This window comes from Lissotriton vulgaris, chromosome 8 (assembly GCF_964263255.1).
Source record: "Lissotriton vulgaris chromosome 8, aLisVul1.2, whole genome shotgun sequence".
NCBI classification, from domain to species: Eukaryota; Metazoa; Chordata; class Amphibia; order Caudata; family Salamandridae; genus Lissotriton; species Lissotriton vulgaris.
Window position 1 is genome coordinate 1,045,492,368 of NC_141696.1, and position 16,709 is coordinate 1,045,509,076.

General features: G+C 45.8%; 1 protein-coding gene across 1 annotated transcript; it reads left to right on the forward strand.

Moving 5' to 3' along the window:
* Positions 1–254: 254 nt before the first annotated feature.
* Positions 255–5,257, forward strand: LOC147698268 (uncharacterized). Its single transcript, XM_086933417.1, has 2 exons — positions 255–1,158; positions 4,656–5,257. Exons 1-2 carry the CDS (start codon positions 255–257, stop codon positions 5,255–5,257), a joined length of 1,506 nt encoding a protein of 501 aa, XP_086789543.1.
* The last annotated feature ends 11,452 nt before the right edge of the window (positions 5,258–16,709 follow it).

Consider the following 16,709-nt stretch of genomic DNA (forward strand, 5'->3'; position numbering starts at 1 on the left):
GGAGGGATGACAGGAGATTGTCACAAGGGGGTCATGGAGCTTTTCATGGTGAGAGTCGGGGGTCTGCACCTGCGCATGGCCCAGGTTTGGGGGGATTGGGTAGGGCGGTAGGGGATGATTTTGTGGGGTTGGTTCACCCTGGTGTGAGGTTTACAGGGGCTGTGGGTTTCTCAAATACGTTGTTGGAGCGTGAAGGGTTGTCCAGGCAGGTGATTGGAGGGCCTGTACATGGAGATGCTAGAGGTCCTTATATCATGTTCGGTTCTCCTGGATGGGAGCATTTTGGTACAGCAGGTTTGGCGCAGCGTGGTCTTCACAAGGATATTGAGGGCCTCACGAGAGGTGTGGGGATCCCTTTACAGGCCCCTTCTTCAGCGGCAGCGGGCGCTAACTTGGATGAGAGTGATGAGGAAGAGATGATAGGCGACTCTCCGGTTAGGGAAGTGCCATTGAAGGGTTGCATTAGGGGACGTTCTTTGGAGAGGTGTCAGGGGTCGTTTGTTGATGCTAATTTACGGAGGTCAAGGTCTGTTTCGAGTGTTGCTTTTAGGGACCCTAGCACACCAGTCCAAACTTTTTCTTTTCAGGATAGGAATAGGGGCGGCGATCCAGACTTGGCAGGGCGCGGTCCAGTCCACTTTCGCCAAGGGGAAGCGACGAGAATGCCTAGCGCGGCCCTCTCTGTTCCACCGAGGGATCCCGCCGCGGCCAGCACACGAGGGTCTGGCGTGACCCCGCTGGCCCCAACGAGTAGCAGGTATAGGTGGCAGGCCTTGCCGGCGGCTATGGAGCTGCAGAGTCAACACGCAGGGAGGTACAGGCGTGTACAGCCTGCTCCCCCTCATGGAGTTCAAAAATCTTTGAAATGTAAAGTTGTTGATACCGGGTTGGGTAAGACCCGTGGTGAGTTGTTTCACACCAGTGTGGATTCAGAGGTGTTGGACTACGATGAAGAGAGTCCTGAAGAAGGTGAACTGCGGGATACAGAGGGGGGGGTGCCCTCTCATGCTTCTCATAGTGTTTTACAGGCTCCAGTGGTCCAGAGTACAGTGCAAGGGAGAAGAGAGCACGGCCCATCGGGTAGGGCGCCTCGCAGACCGGATGCATTGACTTCGGCGCCACGGGCGGAGCCATCGAGAGTGGTCTCTCTGTTGCCAGGTGAGCAATCAGCCACACAGGCCAAACCTATAATGGTGTCTGTGGGTACTGGTGGTGACACAGAAATAGATGTTGGTGCTAGCCGTTTGGTCAAAGGTCGTTATGTACAAGACACTGCTGTTGGTACTGATGATGTAGTAGAAGTTACAAACAAAGTTGAAAGTGGTGTTATGGCTGGTGCTTCCAGCAAAGTTAAAGAGCCAGTGGCCAGTAAGGAGTTAAAGATCAAAAAATTGCCTTATATGGGGGTTACGAAACCTTTAGGGGCTCATTTAATGTTAAGCACCAAGGAACGCATTTGGAATGGTGAGTATGTGGAACTCCTTAAGCTACTGCACCGGGAAGTCCGGTCTAAAGAGGGATCTAAAGAGGAGGAATTTGAACTGGCTAAACGGCCTAGAGTGCCTTTGAATATTGAAAACTGGACAGCGGCATTCTTGATTTATGCCAGTGTATATTGCGAAAAGTTCCCTGAGCGCAGCGTGTCCCTTTTTAAATACATGGACGTCATTCGTAAGGCACAGATCACCGGGGGTGGTTTTGCTTGGTCTCAGTATGATGAGGAATTTAGGGCCAGGATGGCTTGGGATCCTGAGGCTAAGTGGGGGGAGCTGGATAATGACTTGTGGCAACATACAATGGGGTCAGCGTCAGGGGGGAAGACTATTTTCACGGCTAGTGGTTTGCCATTAGTTTACCGCCCCTTTCAGGGGAAGCCCACCCGGGGAGGGGTGGGGGTCAATGCAACCATGCAATCAGGGTCTGGTTTCTGTTGGGAATTTAACAGGGGCTCCTGCATCAGAGAATATTGTAAATTTAAACATGAGTGCTCAGGTTGTGGTAGGAAACATCCGTTGTCCAAATGTTGGGACAATCAACCTTCTGAGAGCCCCAAAGGGAAGCAAACAGGTTCAGGAACTTCAAGTACGACCTCACAGTTTTCAGGGGGAAGGGGATACAGAGGTGCTAAGGGTGCTGGGTCCAAGGGCTCGTACACCAGTTAAATTAGAGAGGCTGCGCATTGCTTTGCAGGATTACGAAGAAGAGTCAGCGAAACTTACACTATTGGAAGGTTTTCAGTTTGGTTTCCGACTAGGTTACCTGGGCTCTCGGGAACGTAGGTGGTCTGCCAATTTAAAATCAGCTTCTGAACATGCCACAGTAGTACAAGACAAACTTAATAAGGAAGTACATGAAGGGAGGATGGCTGGCCCGTTTCACGATTGGCCGATCCTTAACTTGATTGTTTCACCAATTGGAGTTGTCCCGAAGAAGGAGCCGGGACAGTTTAGATTGATTCAACACTTGTCATGGCCTGAAGGGTCGTCTGTTAACGATTTTATTGACCCAGAGGCAGTGTCTGTCTCTTATTCTTCGGTTGACGTGGCCATGTCACTGGTTGTGACTGCGGGCGCAGCCGCTGAGATGGCTAAGTGTGACATCAAGTCTGCTTTCCGGCTGTTGCCTGTCCATCCGGACGATTGGAGCCTTTTAGGTATACAATTTGCTGGTAACTGGTACGTGGACAAGGCTCTGCCAATGGGCTGCTCCATATCATGTGCTTTGTTTGAGTGTTTTAGTACTTTTCTGCAATGGTATTTTTCACATCAGTCCGGTCATTCACTTGTAACACACTATCTCGATGATTTTTTCTTTGTCGGATCCCCGGGCTCCGCGGAGTGCCAGAAAGCTCTGGACACATTCCAAGGGCTCATGGAGGATCTGGGAGTCCCTTTGGCTCCCGAGAAAACAATGGGCCCTGCCACTGTCCTCTCCTTTTTGGGTATTGAAATAGATTCAGTGGTTATGTCAGCTCGTCTGCCCGAGGACAAAAGAGTCAACATGGTTGAATTACTGGATGTGATGTTGGCAAAGAGAAAAGTGTTGGTGAAAGAGATTCAAGTGCTTTTGGGCCCTTTGAATTTTGCCTGCAGAGTGGTGAGAGCGGGCAGGACTTTTTGTAGAAGACTGGGCAGGGCTTTGGCAGGTCATCAATTGCCTCACCATCGTGTTCGTCTGTCTGCTGGGGTTAAGGAGGACTTGAGAATGTGGAAGTTTTTCCTGAATTCTTTCAACGGTGTTCCCTTGGTCAGAGATGTTGACTTTCAGTGGGATGTACAAATGTTTTCGGATGCTGCTGGCAGTGATGGTTTTGGGCTCTTTTGGAATGGCAAATGGTGTGCAGAACGTTGGCCGGATGAATGGTTGAATGGTGGTCGTAGCATCACTTTCCTGGAAATGTTCCCTTTATTGGTTGCCTTGACTCTGTGGGGGGAGGAATTGGCACACAAGAAAGTGCTGTTTCGTGTGGATAACATGGCTGTTGTGGAGATAGTGAATCGCCAATCGGCCAGGGACGAGCAAGTGTTGAAACTTATGAGAGTTTTCGTCCTGGGTTGTCTGAAACACGATATTCATTTTCGTGCCTTACACATTCCTGGCGTGGACAATGACATTGCGGATGCTCTGTCTCGTTCACAGTGGGGGAGATTCCGTGGACTGGCAAGGGACGCAGACAGATCCCCGACTCCGATGCCGAGTCATCTGTGGCACGTCGGCGAGGTCGGGTCATACAACTGGTGGTAGGTTCTTTGTCTGTGTCTACGCGTTCTGCGTATTCCCTGGCATGGAAGGAATTCTTGGAATCTGGTGCTGTCAGAAGGGAGGATCTGTCGCGTCGGTCAGATGATGTTGTTAATTTCATACTGGACCTCATGGATAAGGGTTTAACCAAAGTAACCATTGCTGGGAAACTGGCGGGGATTGCTTTCATGGGGAAGTTGTTGTGGGGCTATCCTCCATCAGCGGGGGAACTTGGTAGGAGGATGCTGGAGGGTTGGGCCAGGGAGCAAGGGCACGTTGGAAGATCCAGAGCCCCCTTATCTTGGCAAGTTCTTGCCAGATTAATCACAGTTTTGCCTTTAGTTTGTTCGGATGATTTTGAGGCATGTGTTTTCTCTATGCTGATGGTGTTCATGTTTTTTGGAGCCTTCAGAGTATCAGAGTTGCTGGGGTCGAAATATAAGTGTGGATTGTTTTGGAAGGACGTTTTTTGTTATGATGAGGGAGTTCACGTCTGGTTGGCCAGTTCTAAAACTGATCAGACAGGTAAGGGGAAAGGCGTGTGGTTGCAGGCACGTGCTCCGAAGCTTACTTGCCCTCTAATGCTGGCGCAGCGCTGGCGTTCATTAGGTGGGGGTGGGGATGAAGCCCTTGTTTTCCGACATATCAATGGTAACCCTGTAACAACTTATCAATTGCGAATGGTTTTGCGCAAAGCTTTACAGCACATAGGTCTTGATGGCAATCTCTATGGTACTCACTCTTTCCGAATAGGTGCAGCCACTGAGGCTTTTAATAGAGGTTGGTCCGAGAGGGATATTATGCGTTTGGGGCGCTGGTCTTCCAACTGCTTCCAGCGTTATGTGAGGAGCTCTGCTGAGGAGGCGCAGGCGTCGTCCTCCTTCACATGATTCTAACTCTTTTTTCTTTTTCAGGATCCGTTGCTGGGCCTCGCTCCTCGGTGTTAACGGTCTGGATAGTGGGGCATTCCTTTGTCAAGTGGGCCAGAGTCCAGGCAGCGAAGAGTTATTTTGGAGATCTCCTTGGTTTCAATGACCGAATGTTTAACGTACTCTGGAAGGGTAAAGGCGGGATGCTCTGGAGAGAGTTAATCCCTTGTTTGAACAACAACATGGTGGGCGGTTTATGCCCAGATATTTTAGTTATTCATTTGGGAGAAAATGACCTTTGTGCTACAAAAGGTGTAGTTTTGCTACGAGCTATGAAACGTGATGTAGGCCTTATTAAGGACATGTGGGCTGGGTGCCATGTTTTTTGGACAGAGTTGATTCCCCGTAGGATATGGAGAGGTGCTGTGAACCCCAGGGCTGTCGATCGGGCTAGGAAGAAGGTTAATTCAGAGGTGTCTCGTTGCTGTAGGAGCCTTGGTTTCAGCAGAATTTCACACAGGGACATTAAGTTTGAGTCTGTTGAGTTTTTTAGGGATGATGGAGTTCATTTGTCCCGTGTGGGCATGGATCTCTACTTGTTGGAGCTCCGTGAGGTCTTATCCCGGGCTTTGGTTATGCAGCGTTGATTTTCTTGTTTCTCTTTCGCTTCGCGGTTGGGGGGCAGAAAGGGAGGCGTGTCTTCCCCACCTACCTTTCTGGGTGGCGGTGTTTTTGTGTATCGTTAAGGTTTTAGGCAGATTGCGGGTTGAGTATTAGTTCAAGTATTTCTTTGACAAGTGCTGGGGTAGGTTGGTCATGGTTTGACCGTTCAGTTTGGTGAGGGGGGTAGCTGCAGGAGTGCAGGGTCAGGCAGGGTTTATGGTTATGGAGGACCTGACCGTTGTTATTGCAATTGTGGTTTGACGAATAAAGTTTTAACGTTGACGTATGTTTGATTAATGACGAAATGTTTTATTGATGACGTAATGTTTATTTATGACGTAATGTTATAATGCTGTTATATTGCTTATTGATGTATTGTTGGGAGGGGGAGGGCTCAAATGTTTTAGGGGTGGGGGAGGGTCCGGGGGGCTGAAGTTTGTAGTTATTTATTTATTTAGTGAGGTTTAGTTTTGTAAGGCGTTGCCAAGGTTTGTATTTGTAATGTGCACCTGTGTCTTAATAAAGCGGCCTTTTACACACACAAACAACTTTTGGTCTACTTTTCTCCCACCCCTCGCCCTCCCTCCCAAGGGGGGCTTGGGGGAGGGAGCCGACCGCCGGGAGGTCTCCTCCCCCGGGCGGTTTGGGAGGGCTGCGAGGGGTTTTTTACATTGGAAGTAGCCAGAAGTTTCTAGATTTGGGCTGGTCCAGTAGGACCAGTATAGCCCAATTATAAATTCCCCTATCTCCGCCTCCCAGCCACCATTTTAGGTTTGGTGACCTGGTGGCTAGGAGGGCTTGTAGCTTTTTTGTCCCACCCTCCCTCCCTCTTTTTGCATTAATTTTCCTTTTTTCCCCTCGCGGCCTAGTTTTTTCCCAATTTTGGTATTTTTGTTCAAATTTTTCTTTTTAAGGAAAAGGCTGTTTTGTGGGCCACCGGTGTGCAGGGTGTTTTTTCTTGTATTTGTATCCGTCGCTAGACACAGGTGCTGTGCGGTGTTTTTGTGTATCGTTAAGGTTTTAGGCAGATTGCGGGTTGAGTATTAGTTCAAGTATTTCTTTGACAAGTGCTGGGGTAGGTTGGTCATGGTTTGACCGTTCAGTTTGGTGAGGGGGGTAGCTGCAGGAGTGCAGGGTCAGGCAGGGTTTATGGTTATGGAGGACCTGACCGTTGTTATTGCAATTGTGGTTTGACGAATAAAGTTTTAACGTTGACGTATGTTTGATTAATGACGAAATGTTTTATTGATGACGTAATGTTTATTTATGACGTAATGTTATAATGCTGTTATATTGCTTATTGATGTATTGTTGGGAGGGGGAGGGCTCAAATGTTTTAGGGGTGGGGGAGGGTCCGGGGGGCTGAAGTTTGTAGTTATTTATTTATTTAGTGAGGTTTAGTTTTGTAAGGCGTTGCCAAGGTTTGTATTTGTAATGTGCACCTGTGTCTTAATAAAGCGGCCTTTTACACACACAAACAACTTTTGGTCTACTTTTCTCCCACCCCTCGCCCTCCCTCCCAACGTGCATTTATCCTAGCACGTGCCGATTACTCCTAGAGCTATGCAACATAAAGCAGGCAACACAATGGAACGTGGCTCCAACGGCTCTGTGAGGACCCTCACGCAACTCTCTCACCCACGATGTGATGCACACAGAAAAGCTGACATGAGTGCAATTCCAAATACTATATGAAGCATATAAGGAAAATTATAATCAGACTCACTAGACCTCAAAAGATGTGGTAGTACTTTCCCATAAGCACTCACAGGTCATAGAGAATAACTGGACAATGCTTGAGGTCTGAGATTAGAAGTTCCCAATTAGAAATTCCGAATGTTACTGCCATATCTTTACTGTTCTTCTCAGTCTTCTAAGTCATGAGCACAAACTAAGACTCCTTTTCGTTTTATTTCAAGTTTAATTATTGGAACTGTGAGCCAATCTATGTATCAAACGAAAGCAATGCCAACACCTGTTTCGCAACATTATAATAGCTTCATTGGGGCAACAAGATAATTATAAGTGATCTAAAAGAATGAATAACAATATTGGCCACATGTCACAAACAAAAGGTGATTAAAAACAAATTAAGTACATAGAAAAAGAGAAAGAAAACTAGGTCTGGGCGGTGAACTCCACTCTGTTTGCAGAGTTTGCAGATTTTTCTGCACTCTGCGCTCTGCGGAGTGCAGAAAACTCTGCTCCGTGTAGGGCAGCAGAGTTTGTCATTGCACGTGCTCGTCAACGGTAAGATGGCGAGCGTTAGCACGAGCTGTCCTTCGAGTAAAATTTCTACTCGAGTATAATTTCTACTTGAGAGGCAGGAAGATCAGCGCGAACAGCAGTTTGCGCTGCACTCTGTCACTTGCGGAACTCCGCAGAGTTTTTTGTCACTCCGCGAACTCCTTCAAGGCCTAAAGAAAACACACAAACAGCATTAAACCTCATTAGACCATTGTGCAACTCGAATACTGCTCGAAAGGGAATGATACAGGATAGCAAGGACCAAAGAATAGAGACAAGTGTCTGAAGGAGACAAGCTTGAAGAGAGGAAACTGATTCACATAGAAATTTGCTTTGGAGGCTATACCTCGAGTTCCTCGATTACTTCTAGGACAAATGTCAACGCAAAGCCATGCTGACATACCTTTGCTAATAGTGTTTGTCTTTTTTATGAGTGCGATTGATGACATAATTGGCACACAACCCTCTGTAAATATAGAACTGCACTGCTTTTCCCATTAGTGTAAAGCAAAGCTACATATTTTCATGCAGAACGGGACTGCCCTACTTTCATCAAATATGTACAATCCTCACCCAAGACAACAAAGGATCTTCACAAAATGGATTGCATTTCCCACATTTGATATATTAATGAGCGTCAATATCTGCCACTCTAGTGGAGGCTGGGGAATCCCTGCCATACAACAAATATAGTGTTAATACCACCTGAATTGTGGGTCGGAAACCTGATTTTTTTGTGGATTCTCTATTTTCAGTCTTGCTCTGTATTTGGTCTTCAGTCACCATTTCGCCATACCCTAAAGATTTAAGAAATAGGCTGATCTCATGACATTCTCTGCCTAGTGGGTATCCTTCAGGTATCCTTCAGGGGAGTTAGCGCTTCATTGTTGTCTTGAACCTGGAAGAATGTGATTAAATAATTACATGACATTCGCCTACCTTTGGATATATCAAGAGACAATTGGAGCAATTCAGACAGGAATCAGTAGATCTAAATACCATACCAGTGTGGAGGTCTACGATAGGTTGAGAACCTCATAGACTGGCGTCCGTACGAAAAGGTGGCATTTAAGAGGTACCGTTTTAATAGGAGCAGGTAGTGAAGCTGAGCACAATCGGCCAGACCTAAAAGGAATTGAAGTACTGAAAATATATATCATAGAGCTATACTTACCAATAGCCCATATACCTTATTTACCAATAATAAGTCAGTCGGCAATGGAGAAGGTTCAATCGTTTATTTTGCAAAAGCGCCCTATATAGGGGAGCCTATTCTCTCGTCCTCACCCTCAAAGGTGCGCAGAGGAGACTGCTGGATTACATTCAAAACAGTGCATATATACTTTCAGCATACCTCATGAAAACCCCGTACATGAAAAAGTACCACTTCTTGTGAAACCAACAGAAAAACCCATATAAGGCACAATTGATTGCTTCGAAACTCAGCTGAAACTATTCCGGGGGTAGGTCAGTGAAGGTGCCTCCCTTTCGTTCAGGAGCTCGGGGGTACAGGCACAGCGCCTGCAAGAATGTGCTCATCCTACAAGAAAGACAGATGTGACCTTGGATTTATTAAGTTAGAACCAAGGGTCCATTCATAGCACAGACCGACCTCTTAGACTTTTTACACAGTAGCAGGTCATGTGTTTTCCTAACTAGCAAGGGAGAGACAGAGAAACAAAACCAAGATGGTGTTTGTTCCGTCAAAGCCTGATTCTTAATGTATACATGGTTCAAGTGTATTTACAAGGGGTTTCCCTAAAGTAGTGTGTTAATATATTGGATACATTAGGTCAACATTACATAATATTGGTTTTATATTCCTTCAGAATGTGAACAGAGACCAAAGGAGTGACTGGTGCAATAAAGTAATTTCTTTCGGATTGCTCTGAATTTTGCTGATTGAGGGAGAGATGGTGAGAACTTTATGGATTTTCATTAGTTGACACAGTGCACACATGTCCATGAATTAGATGTAGGTGAACAGATATATTTGTCAATCAAACAGCATGGTGAGACTGTGGGCTGTAAAGAACTAGACAATAAGATTGGAAAAAAAAACAACAAATCAGTCTCCTGGTAACCGGTGAACATGGATAGACAATGTTTTCAATCTTGGCAAAAATAGCCTGTGAATAATGTAGTTAGTGTCAAGTTAGTACCAAATTTCTGGAAGAATTATTTTAAGCACCTTGTTGTAAATTTGTATATGTGGAAATGGGAACACATATCTGGGTTTTCTGTCGCTTGGATAAAGTAAACCCTGGATGCTGGTATAATGCTGCAGGGTTGGAGCTGATGGAGGAAATGACGCATATCTGAAGTTAGTCCTTTGGCATACCTCCAGATGTTTAGTCTCTGTTATATGTCACTGAAAATTACCACATGCAGAGAGAGAGATTTTTGGTGACAGGACCAAGGGAGTCAGGATAGAGTGGTGGTGGTTGTGGAAGGCATAAAAGATAAAGTTGTAGTTCATTTTCCGCGATGTTCAGTATCCTGTAGCAGACTTAAATGAGCAGCTGAAAAACACGAATCTTTTGAATTAATTAGAAATGCCATTCTTTCTGATAAATAATACAAATGTGTATAGTCGCTTCACAGATGAACAAATTTTTTGGCCCATCCGTCCCACTTACTTTATTTATTTATTTTTTTTTTAATTTATTTATGCGTTTTTATATAGCGCAGACTTTACCTGATGGCGTCAGAGCGCTTCACAAAAGGAACAGTAATGATACAGGAGGAGAAAATTACAAGTGAACAAATTAAAAAAGCAGACGTTAAGTTACATGAGGTAAAAGTGACAATTGTGAGCAAACAAAATACATGAGGTAGCAAACAGTGCATTATAGGAGGAAAAAGTGACAAGTGTGCAGGTTACAAAAGAAAACAAAGTACAATTTGAATTATAATACTGCAAAATATGCTAGACACTCAGGCACAAGAGCAAACGTTACATAGGTAATGGTGGCACTTGTGCAAGTGTCAAAAGCAAACAAAATGTGAGAGGTAGCAAACAGTGTGTTACAAGAGAAAAGTTGCTTGTGCATGTTACAAAGGAGTACTAAACACAGGTACAAGGATAATACTGCAATAAAAGGCAAACATTCCAACCACAAGAACACACTGGGAAGGCACTTCCATAGTCCTGGAGAATAGAATTTTCAACAATGGGAGGTCTTTCTTCGGATGATAGAGAGGGCGTGAAATTACTTTTGGAGGTGTCTTTGGAGGAGGAGAACTTTGAGTTCTGTTTTGAAGGCCTGGGAGGAGGTGGTGGTCGGGAGCTGAGGCAGAAGGGAGTTCTAGATTCTCACCGCGTTGCCTGAAAAGGATTGGTCTATCGATCTTTCCTTCTTGAAAGTGGGAGGGTTAAGCAGTAGATTTTCCGCATTACGTGATGGTCTAGAGCCTCCAGAGAGTTTCAGTTTATTCGCCAGGTAGCGAGGAGAGGAGGAGTGCAAGGCTTTGTGGGTGATACAGGCAGTCTTGTAGATAGCTCTAGCCTCGATGTGAAGCCAGCGGAGGGTGGATAACATTGGTGTGATGTGGTTGCTTCTTTTGGCCCCATAAATGAAACGAGCTGCTGAATGGAGAACAGATTTAAGGGGGAACAAGTGGGATTTGGGGAGGCCAGTAAGAAGAGAATTGCAGTAGTACAGTCTGGAGAGGACTGGCGATTGCACCAGGGTTTTAAGGTCCTGTTCCAGGAAGAAGCGGCGAATTCCCCAAAGAAGGCGCAGTTGGTATCGAGCGGACTTTGCAGTGGAATTGATGTGGGAGATTAGATTGAGTTTTTAGTACAACGGGACATTTTTGCCTGCAGCTCTGTGGTTTCCCTGACTCACCTGCATATTGCTGGTCACGCTTCCAGCTCCTGGCTCCTGTCTCCCCCCGCCGCTGCAGCCTTTTCCATCCCTTCTCGGACGCTGTGAGGGGGAGACTTCAATCCCCAGGGTGACTTGCGGCAGGAAGCCGCTTCAGCTGATTTCCCCGCCTAGAGGTGCTTTAAAACCAAGGCCAGCCCCGGGGGAGTGAGTTCACTCATTAGTACAACATGACATTTTTGCCTGCAGCCCTGTGGTTTCCCTGACTCACCTGCATATTGCCAGTCATGCTTCCTGCTCCTGGCTCCTGTCTCCCCCCGCCGCCGCAGTCTTTTCCATCCAGGCGTGGCCGCTGAGGGGGGAGACTTCAATCCCCAGGGTGACTTGCGGCAGGAAGCCGCTTCAGCTGATTTCCACACCTGGAGGCGCTTTAAAACCAAGGCCAGCCCCCGTGTCACGGGACGCGTGCGGGTCGTGACGGGTTAAGCCCAGGACAAGGGCAGGACGGTTTGAGGCCGTCAGAGGCCAGAAGAGGCTGGGCTGGGCCACCCCTCTAACTTTTAAACTCGACATAAAGTAAGCAGAATCTATTTTGATTGACATTGAACTGAAGATTTTGTTGCCCGCTTGCTCTTAAGCGGTCAGGGGGCTACCCTTGGAGTGATTACTGGATAAACTACAAGCTGCATTGTTAATGTGAGTGTTCCTGTTAGCTTTAGCCTTTCTAACTTTAAGACTAAATCATTTGAAAGTACCAATAAAGAGCGCAATACTAACTCAGGGCTATGACTACTAAACAAATCAGAGTGGGGCCGAAGGTCGGGGTAGGGGGAAGTGTGGCAGGCACCGTTGATACTTTCTTGGTTAGAGCTGGTTCGGTGCTCCACCAAGAAATAATGTTAACAGAAAAAAGGCTTTCATTAGGAGTCTACACAACTCAAAAGAGATCTTCAATGGGAAACATTCAATTGGCCAAATCACCTGTGATAGCGGCTCAACCTATAAGCCTCATAAACACTGACCCCGTAGATCACTTACAGGGGGACATGGGGGATGTAGTGCTAAGCCCAATTATGGATGCAAGAATAGGGCATAACAGCCGGTTACTGGAGTGTATCACTCCCCAGGATGGCATCGCGTCTGAAGTAATAGAAGACAGGAGCCTGGTACCTTCTACTATGCATAATCTGGCCTGCCCTCCGGATCAAACCCCAGCCATTGCTAAAACTTTTCCCATTATAGATAAAGGGGAAGCTTGTGATACCCGATCAACTAGGCCGAAAAGGTCAGCCCAGGAAGGTACCGGTGCAAGTGGTGGCTTGGGGGAGCCTCTAGCAAAACGGACAAGGGGTGGCCTAGCAACTCCGTCACAAAATAAGACCAAAGGGAAAAGTGAAACTCAGAAGGAGAAAACACCAGGTGCCGCTGATATTGGGGAGGACCAGGACCAGGTTGTTAACCTTGATGTTAATGAATCATGTAACTCAGGGGGCAGCCAAGCCTTCTGGGAGTGTATGGAGTCACTGATATCATCTTTTCTTGCCCCCTTTTGGACCAAGCTTGAGGTCATTGAGGATAAAGTTACGAGTTTGGTAAAAAATATTGAAGTAAGAAATTGAGCTGACCAACAAAATGTAGGGGGAGGTTATGTACCCACTATACCTCCAGGGAGCATAGCGAATGGTGAGATTCTGGGTAAGCAAAAGACTACCACAGCTACTGACCAACTGATTGTAAGAAAATCCATTCCCAATCATTTAGTGGCGGGTGGAAGATTGCATCCTAGTAGCCAGACAGTGTTACCCGGTAATTCACAGCAAGATCGAGTACTGCAAATGCGCTATAACCCTCCGGGTGTACAACCCCCGCAACCCCTAAACAATCCGCCAGGGATGTTAAATGTCCCCATAGTAGGGCAAAATAGCAGGCAGGACAGACAAGCCCATAAGACCAGCTTCAAACCAGCCCAAGATATTATTGATTTACCATCAGCTGCGGGCCCTCTGGTCGTAGTTATGGCCGGTGTTCCCCCATTGAGATCAGACCAAGTTGAAACCTGGTCCCAGCTAAAATATAAAACTGTGGACTGGCTCACTAGGCATAAAGGCTTTAGTCCGTTCCTATAGAATAACATCTTGATGGTGCGTAGAGTGGCATGGCTTGGCAATTCAGAGAAAAAGATAAGGGGGGACTGTGTTATTGTCAATTTTAGAAGACCGTTATTTGCCCAAACAATCATTGAAGTACAAGATTACTCCTCAATTACTACCTGTATTGCAGTCCTACCATTGGGCTACTTTTATAGGCCTTCTGTGAGACCACAAGGGGGGAGTATTCCATTTATACGAGTCTCAAATAGTTTTGAGGCCCTGTCCAATTTATATGAGCAAGGTTGACTGCAAGACAGGGATGTGCCTGTTGTACGGCGGCCAGCAGCTGGGCTGTTGGCAGACGGGAAGTCCCTGGCCATGGTGCAGAAGAGGTAGCATGCCAGTTGGCATTACCAAACCCGGTTAATATAGCGGTCATGGAGACAAATCAAACAGGGCATATAGTATCCGAGAACAAGATAGAGATTCTATCATGGAATATTGCTGGGCTGCGGTCTAAAAGAGGGGACATAAACTGGGAGGCCTTTCTTTCAATGCACCATATTATTGCTTTGCAAGAAACCTGGGACGCCAGAGATCCCTACCATTTGGACAGGTATCAATCCTTTAGCAAAAACGCTGAACCGTCTGTAATGGGGAGATCAAGGGGGGTCTCTTGCTATTATTCAGCCTCAAATTACTGTATAGGCCGGAGTTGGTAGTGACAAGTTCCCGAAATATTTTAGCTGTCAAATTTGATGGTGATAATTTGCCTGCAATGTTGGTGTAAATTTTTATAATTCCTCCACTAGGACTGATGAATTGGACCATTTAAGAGCATTGTCTATTTTTTTGGATGACTATGATGTAAATAACGATACACCCTACCATCTTTTAATTCTTGGCGATTTTAATATTCATGTCTGTCACCTAAATTGTTTCCAATGTATTGAGTACGAACACTGGCCGCAGGGGGTTACCGACTTTGAGCACACGAAGAGCGGGACGTATCTGGAGAGTCTTTTATCTGACCACTACTTGTTCTGCCCATCACAAGTAGACACCCTGTGCCCTGTCCCAACCTATATTGGCCAAGGTCATTGTAGTATTATTGATTATATTTTAGTATCATGCCCTTTGATGGATCTGATAGGCTTTTTTTGTGTCACACAGAACGGTGTCAGTGACCATAATCCCCTTATGATGGATATACAAATTAAGGCCCTTAAAAGTGAGATACCATTGGCACTTTTTTCAAACTCTAATATAGCTACCAAATGTCAGGGTCGAAGGTTGAGATGGGAGGTTATTACCCCAGCTGACTTCCTTGATAATTTGTATATTAGTAATTCTCAGGATTTGAGCTTATGTCTGAATATGGATTCCGATCCAATTCTTGGTGCCTTTGACCACATTACAAAACACGTAGCGGTTAACTTGCCTCGGCAAGGTAAACCAAGCCTAAGAAATTGAAAAACTGGTATGACAAGCTTGCACTATTGCACATACAGCACTTTTCGAGGCTTTGAAAGAGTCTGCCAGGGACACTAATAAGATTGTAGAGACCAGAAGGGCCTAAAAAAAGCAATACAAGTAAGGAAAACCCAGCTAAAAGAGATGGCATGGGAAGAATTGATTCAAATGTGTGTCCTGACAAGTAGCACCCAATTCTGGAAAGTGATTAATAGTCCATTATTCGATGAGACAGATAATACAATTAAAGATTGTCTCATCCTCCCAGAAAGGTGAGTCGAACACTTTAGTGGCCTATACTCTGAGATCAGTCACTAACCTTTAATTCCCAGTGGGGAAACTATACAGGCCCCAAAAATTAATTTTACAGAGGAAGAAGTAATGGAGGCGATTGTGTCTACATCAGAGGGGAAAGCACCAGGCCCGGATGGGGTACCGGCTGATTTATATAGGGCTGACCCTAGGTTATTGGCAAATATTTTAACTTCTGTTTTTAATGCAGCCTCCAAAGTGGGTCTCCCAGTGTCTTGGGGTAAAGCAGTTAAAGTCCCAATATTTAAAAAGGGCTCAAGAGAAGATCCGGCCTGTTATAGGCCCATCTCACTCTTGGATTCTGCTGCAAAGATTATGGGAAAAGCCCTACTAGCCCTCTTGACAGACTGGCTAGAAATAAATTCTGTCGTCTCGGACCTACAATATGGGTTCAGACAGGGAAGGGGCACAACGGGACAGTGCCTTAATTTACATCTTGTCATAGGGAAGTAAAGAGTCGCAAAGCAGGGGGACATACATCTAGCTTTTATGGATTTGTCCACTGCTTTCGACCTTGTAAATAGGCAAAAACATTGGGCTTCCCTATACGACATGGGGCTGGACCCTGTATTGATATCTTTCCTGGCTGATATCCATGAGAATACTACGGCAGCGGTCCATTATAATGAGAATGGGAGTCTGACAGATGCTTGGCCAGTTAAGCGAGGGGTAAGGCAAGGATGTATCCTTGCACCCTTGCTGTTTACGCTTTATATTAATAACTTGGGAGACGCATTAATTTCATCTTGCAAGGATATCCCAAGAGCTGGCTCAAAAATGATCTCCGCACTATTATATGCAGACAATGCAGTTTTAGTGGCAAGCGGCCTACAATCTCTTTTAGATTGTTTTATTAATTTTATGGACTCTCTAGATTTAATAACCAATTTTAAAAAGCCACACTCTATGTCAATAGGTGGGGGACGGGCAAAAAAGGCAACATTTTTCTGCAAAGGAGCTCATTAAAGTCCCAGCCTTCCCATACTTAGGGATTCTTTTTGATGACAGAAGGTCATGGGTTAGGCAGCGTGCCAATAAAAAAATACCCTTGCCAGGGCGTCAGGTGATCTGTTAGGGTTTGCACAGCGATTGGGTTGCAAACCACTTCCGACACTCATTAAAATATATAACGCTAAGTGTGTCCCAATGGTGCTATAGGGGAGGGAGGTATGGGGCTACACAGATGTTAGTGAAATCCAAACAGCAGAAAATGTCTTTTTTCGAAAATTGTTGTCGCTCCCATCATCTGCTGCTACTTATAATATTCATGAGGACCTTGGGGCTGGCTATATTTTAGACCAGAAAACTGTGGCCCCATAGCTAGATTAGTTGAGAATTTTGGCACAGCAGTCGCCAAATCTAAACCAATTGACTATTCAAGACTGTATGTCTCTAGACAGAGCCCTCGCCATTCTGTGGATCCGTTATATTAAAACCCAAATGGATTCACTGGGTAGACCTGATGTGTTCACTAATCCTAGTGT

What these genes read in the sequence shown, in the direction of transcription:
- LOC147698268 (XM_086933417.1), top strand. Translation starts at nt 255, where the DNA reads ATGTTCGGTTCTCCTGGATGGGAGCATTTTGGTACAGCAGGTTTGGCG. An exon ending in AGTGGTCTCTCTGTTGCCAG is followed by an intron (nt 1,159 to 4,655) that starts GTGAGCAATCAG and finishes TTTCTTTTTCAG; the next exon opens with GATCCGTTGCTGGGCCTCGC.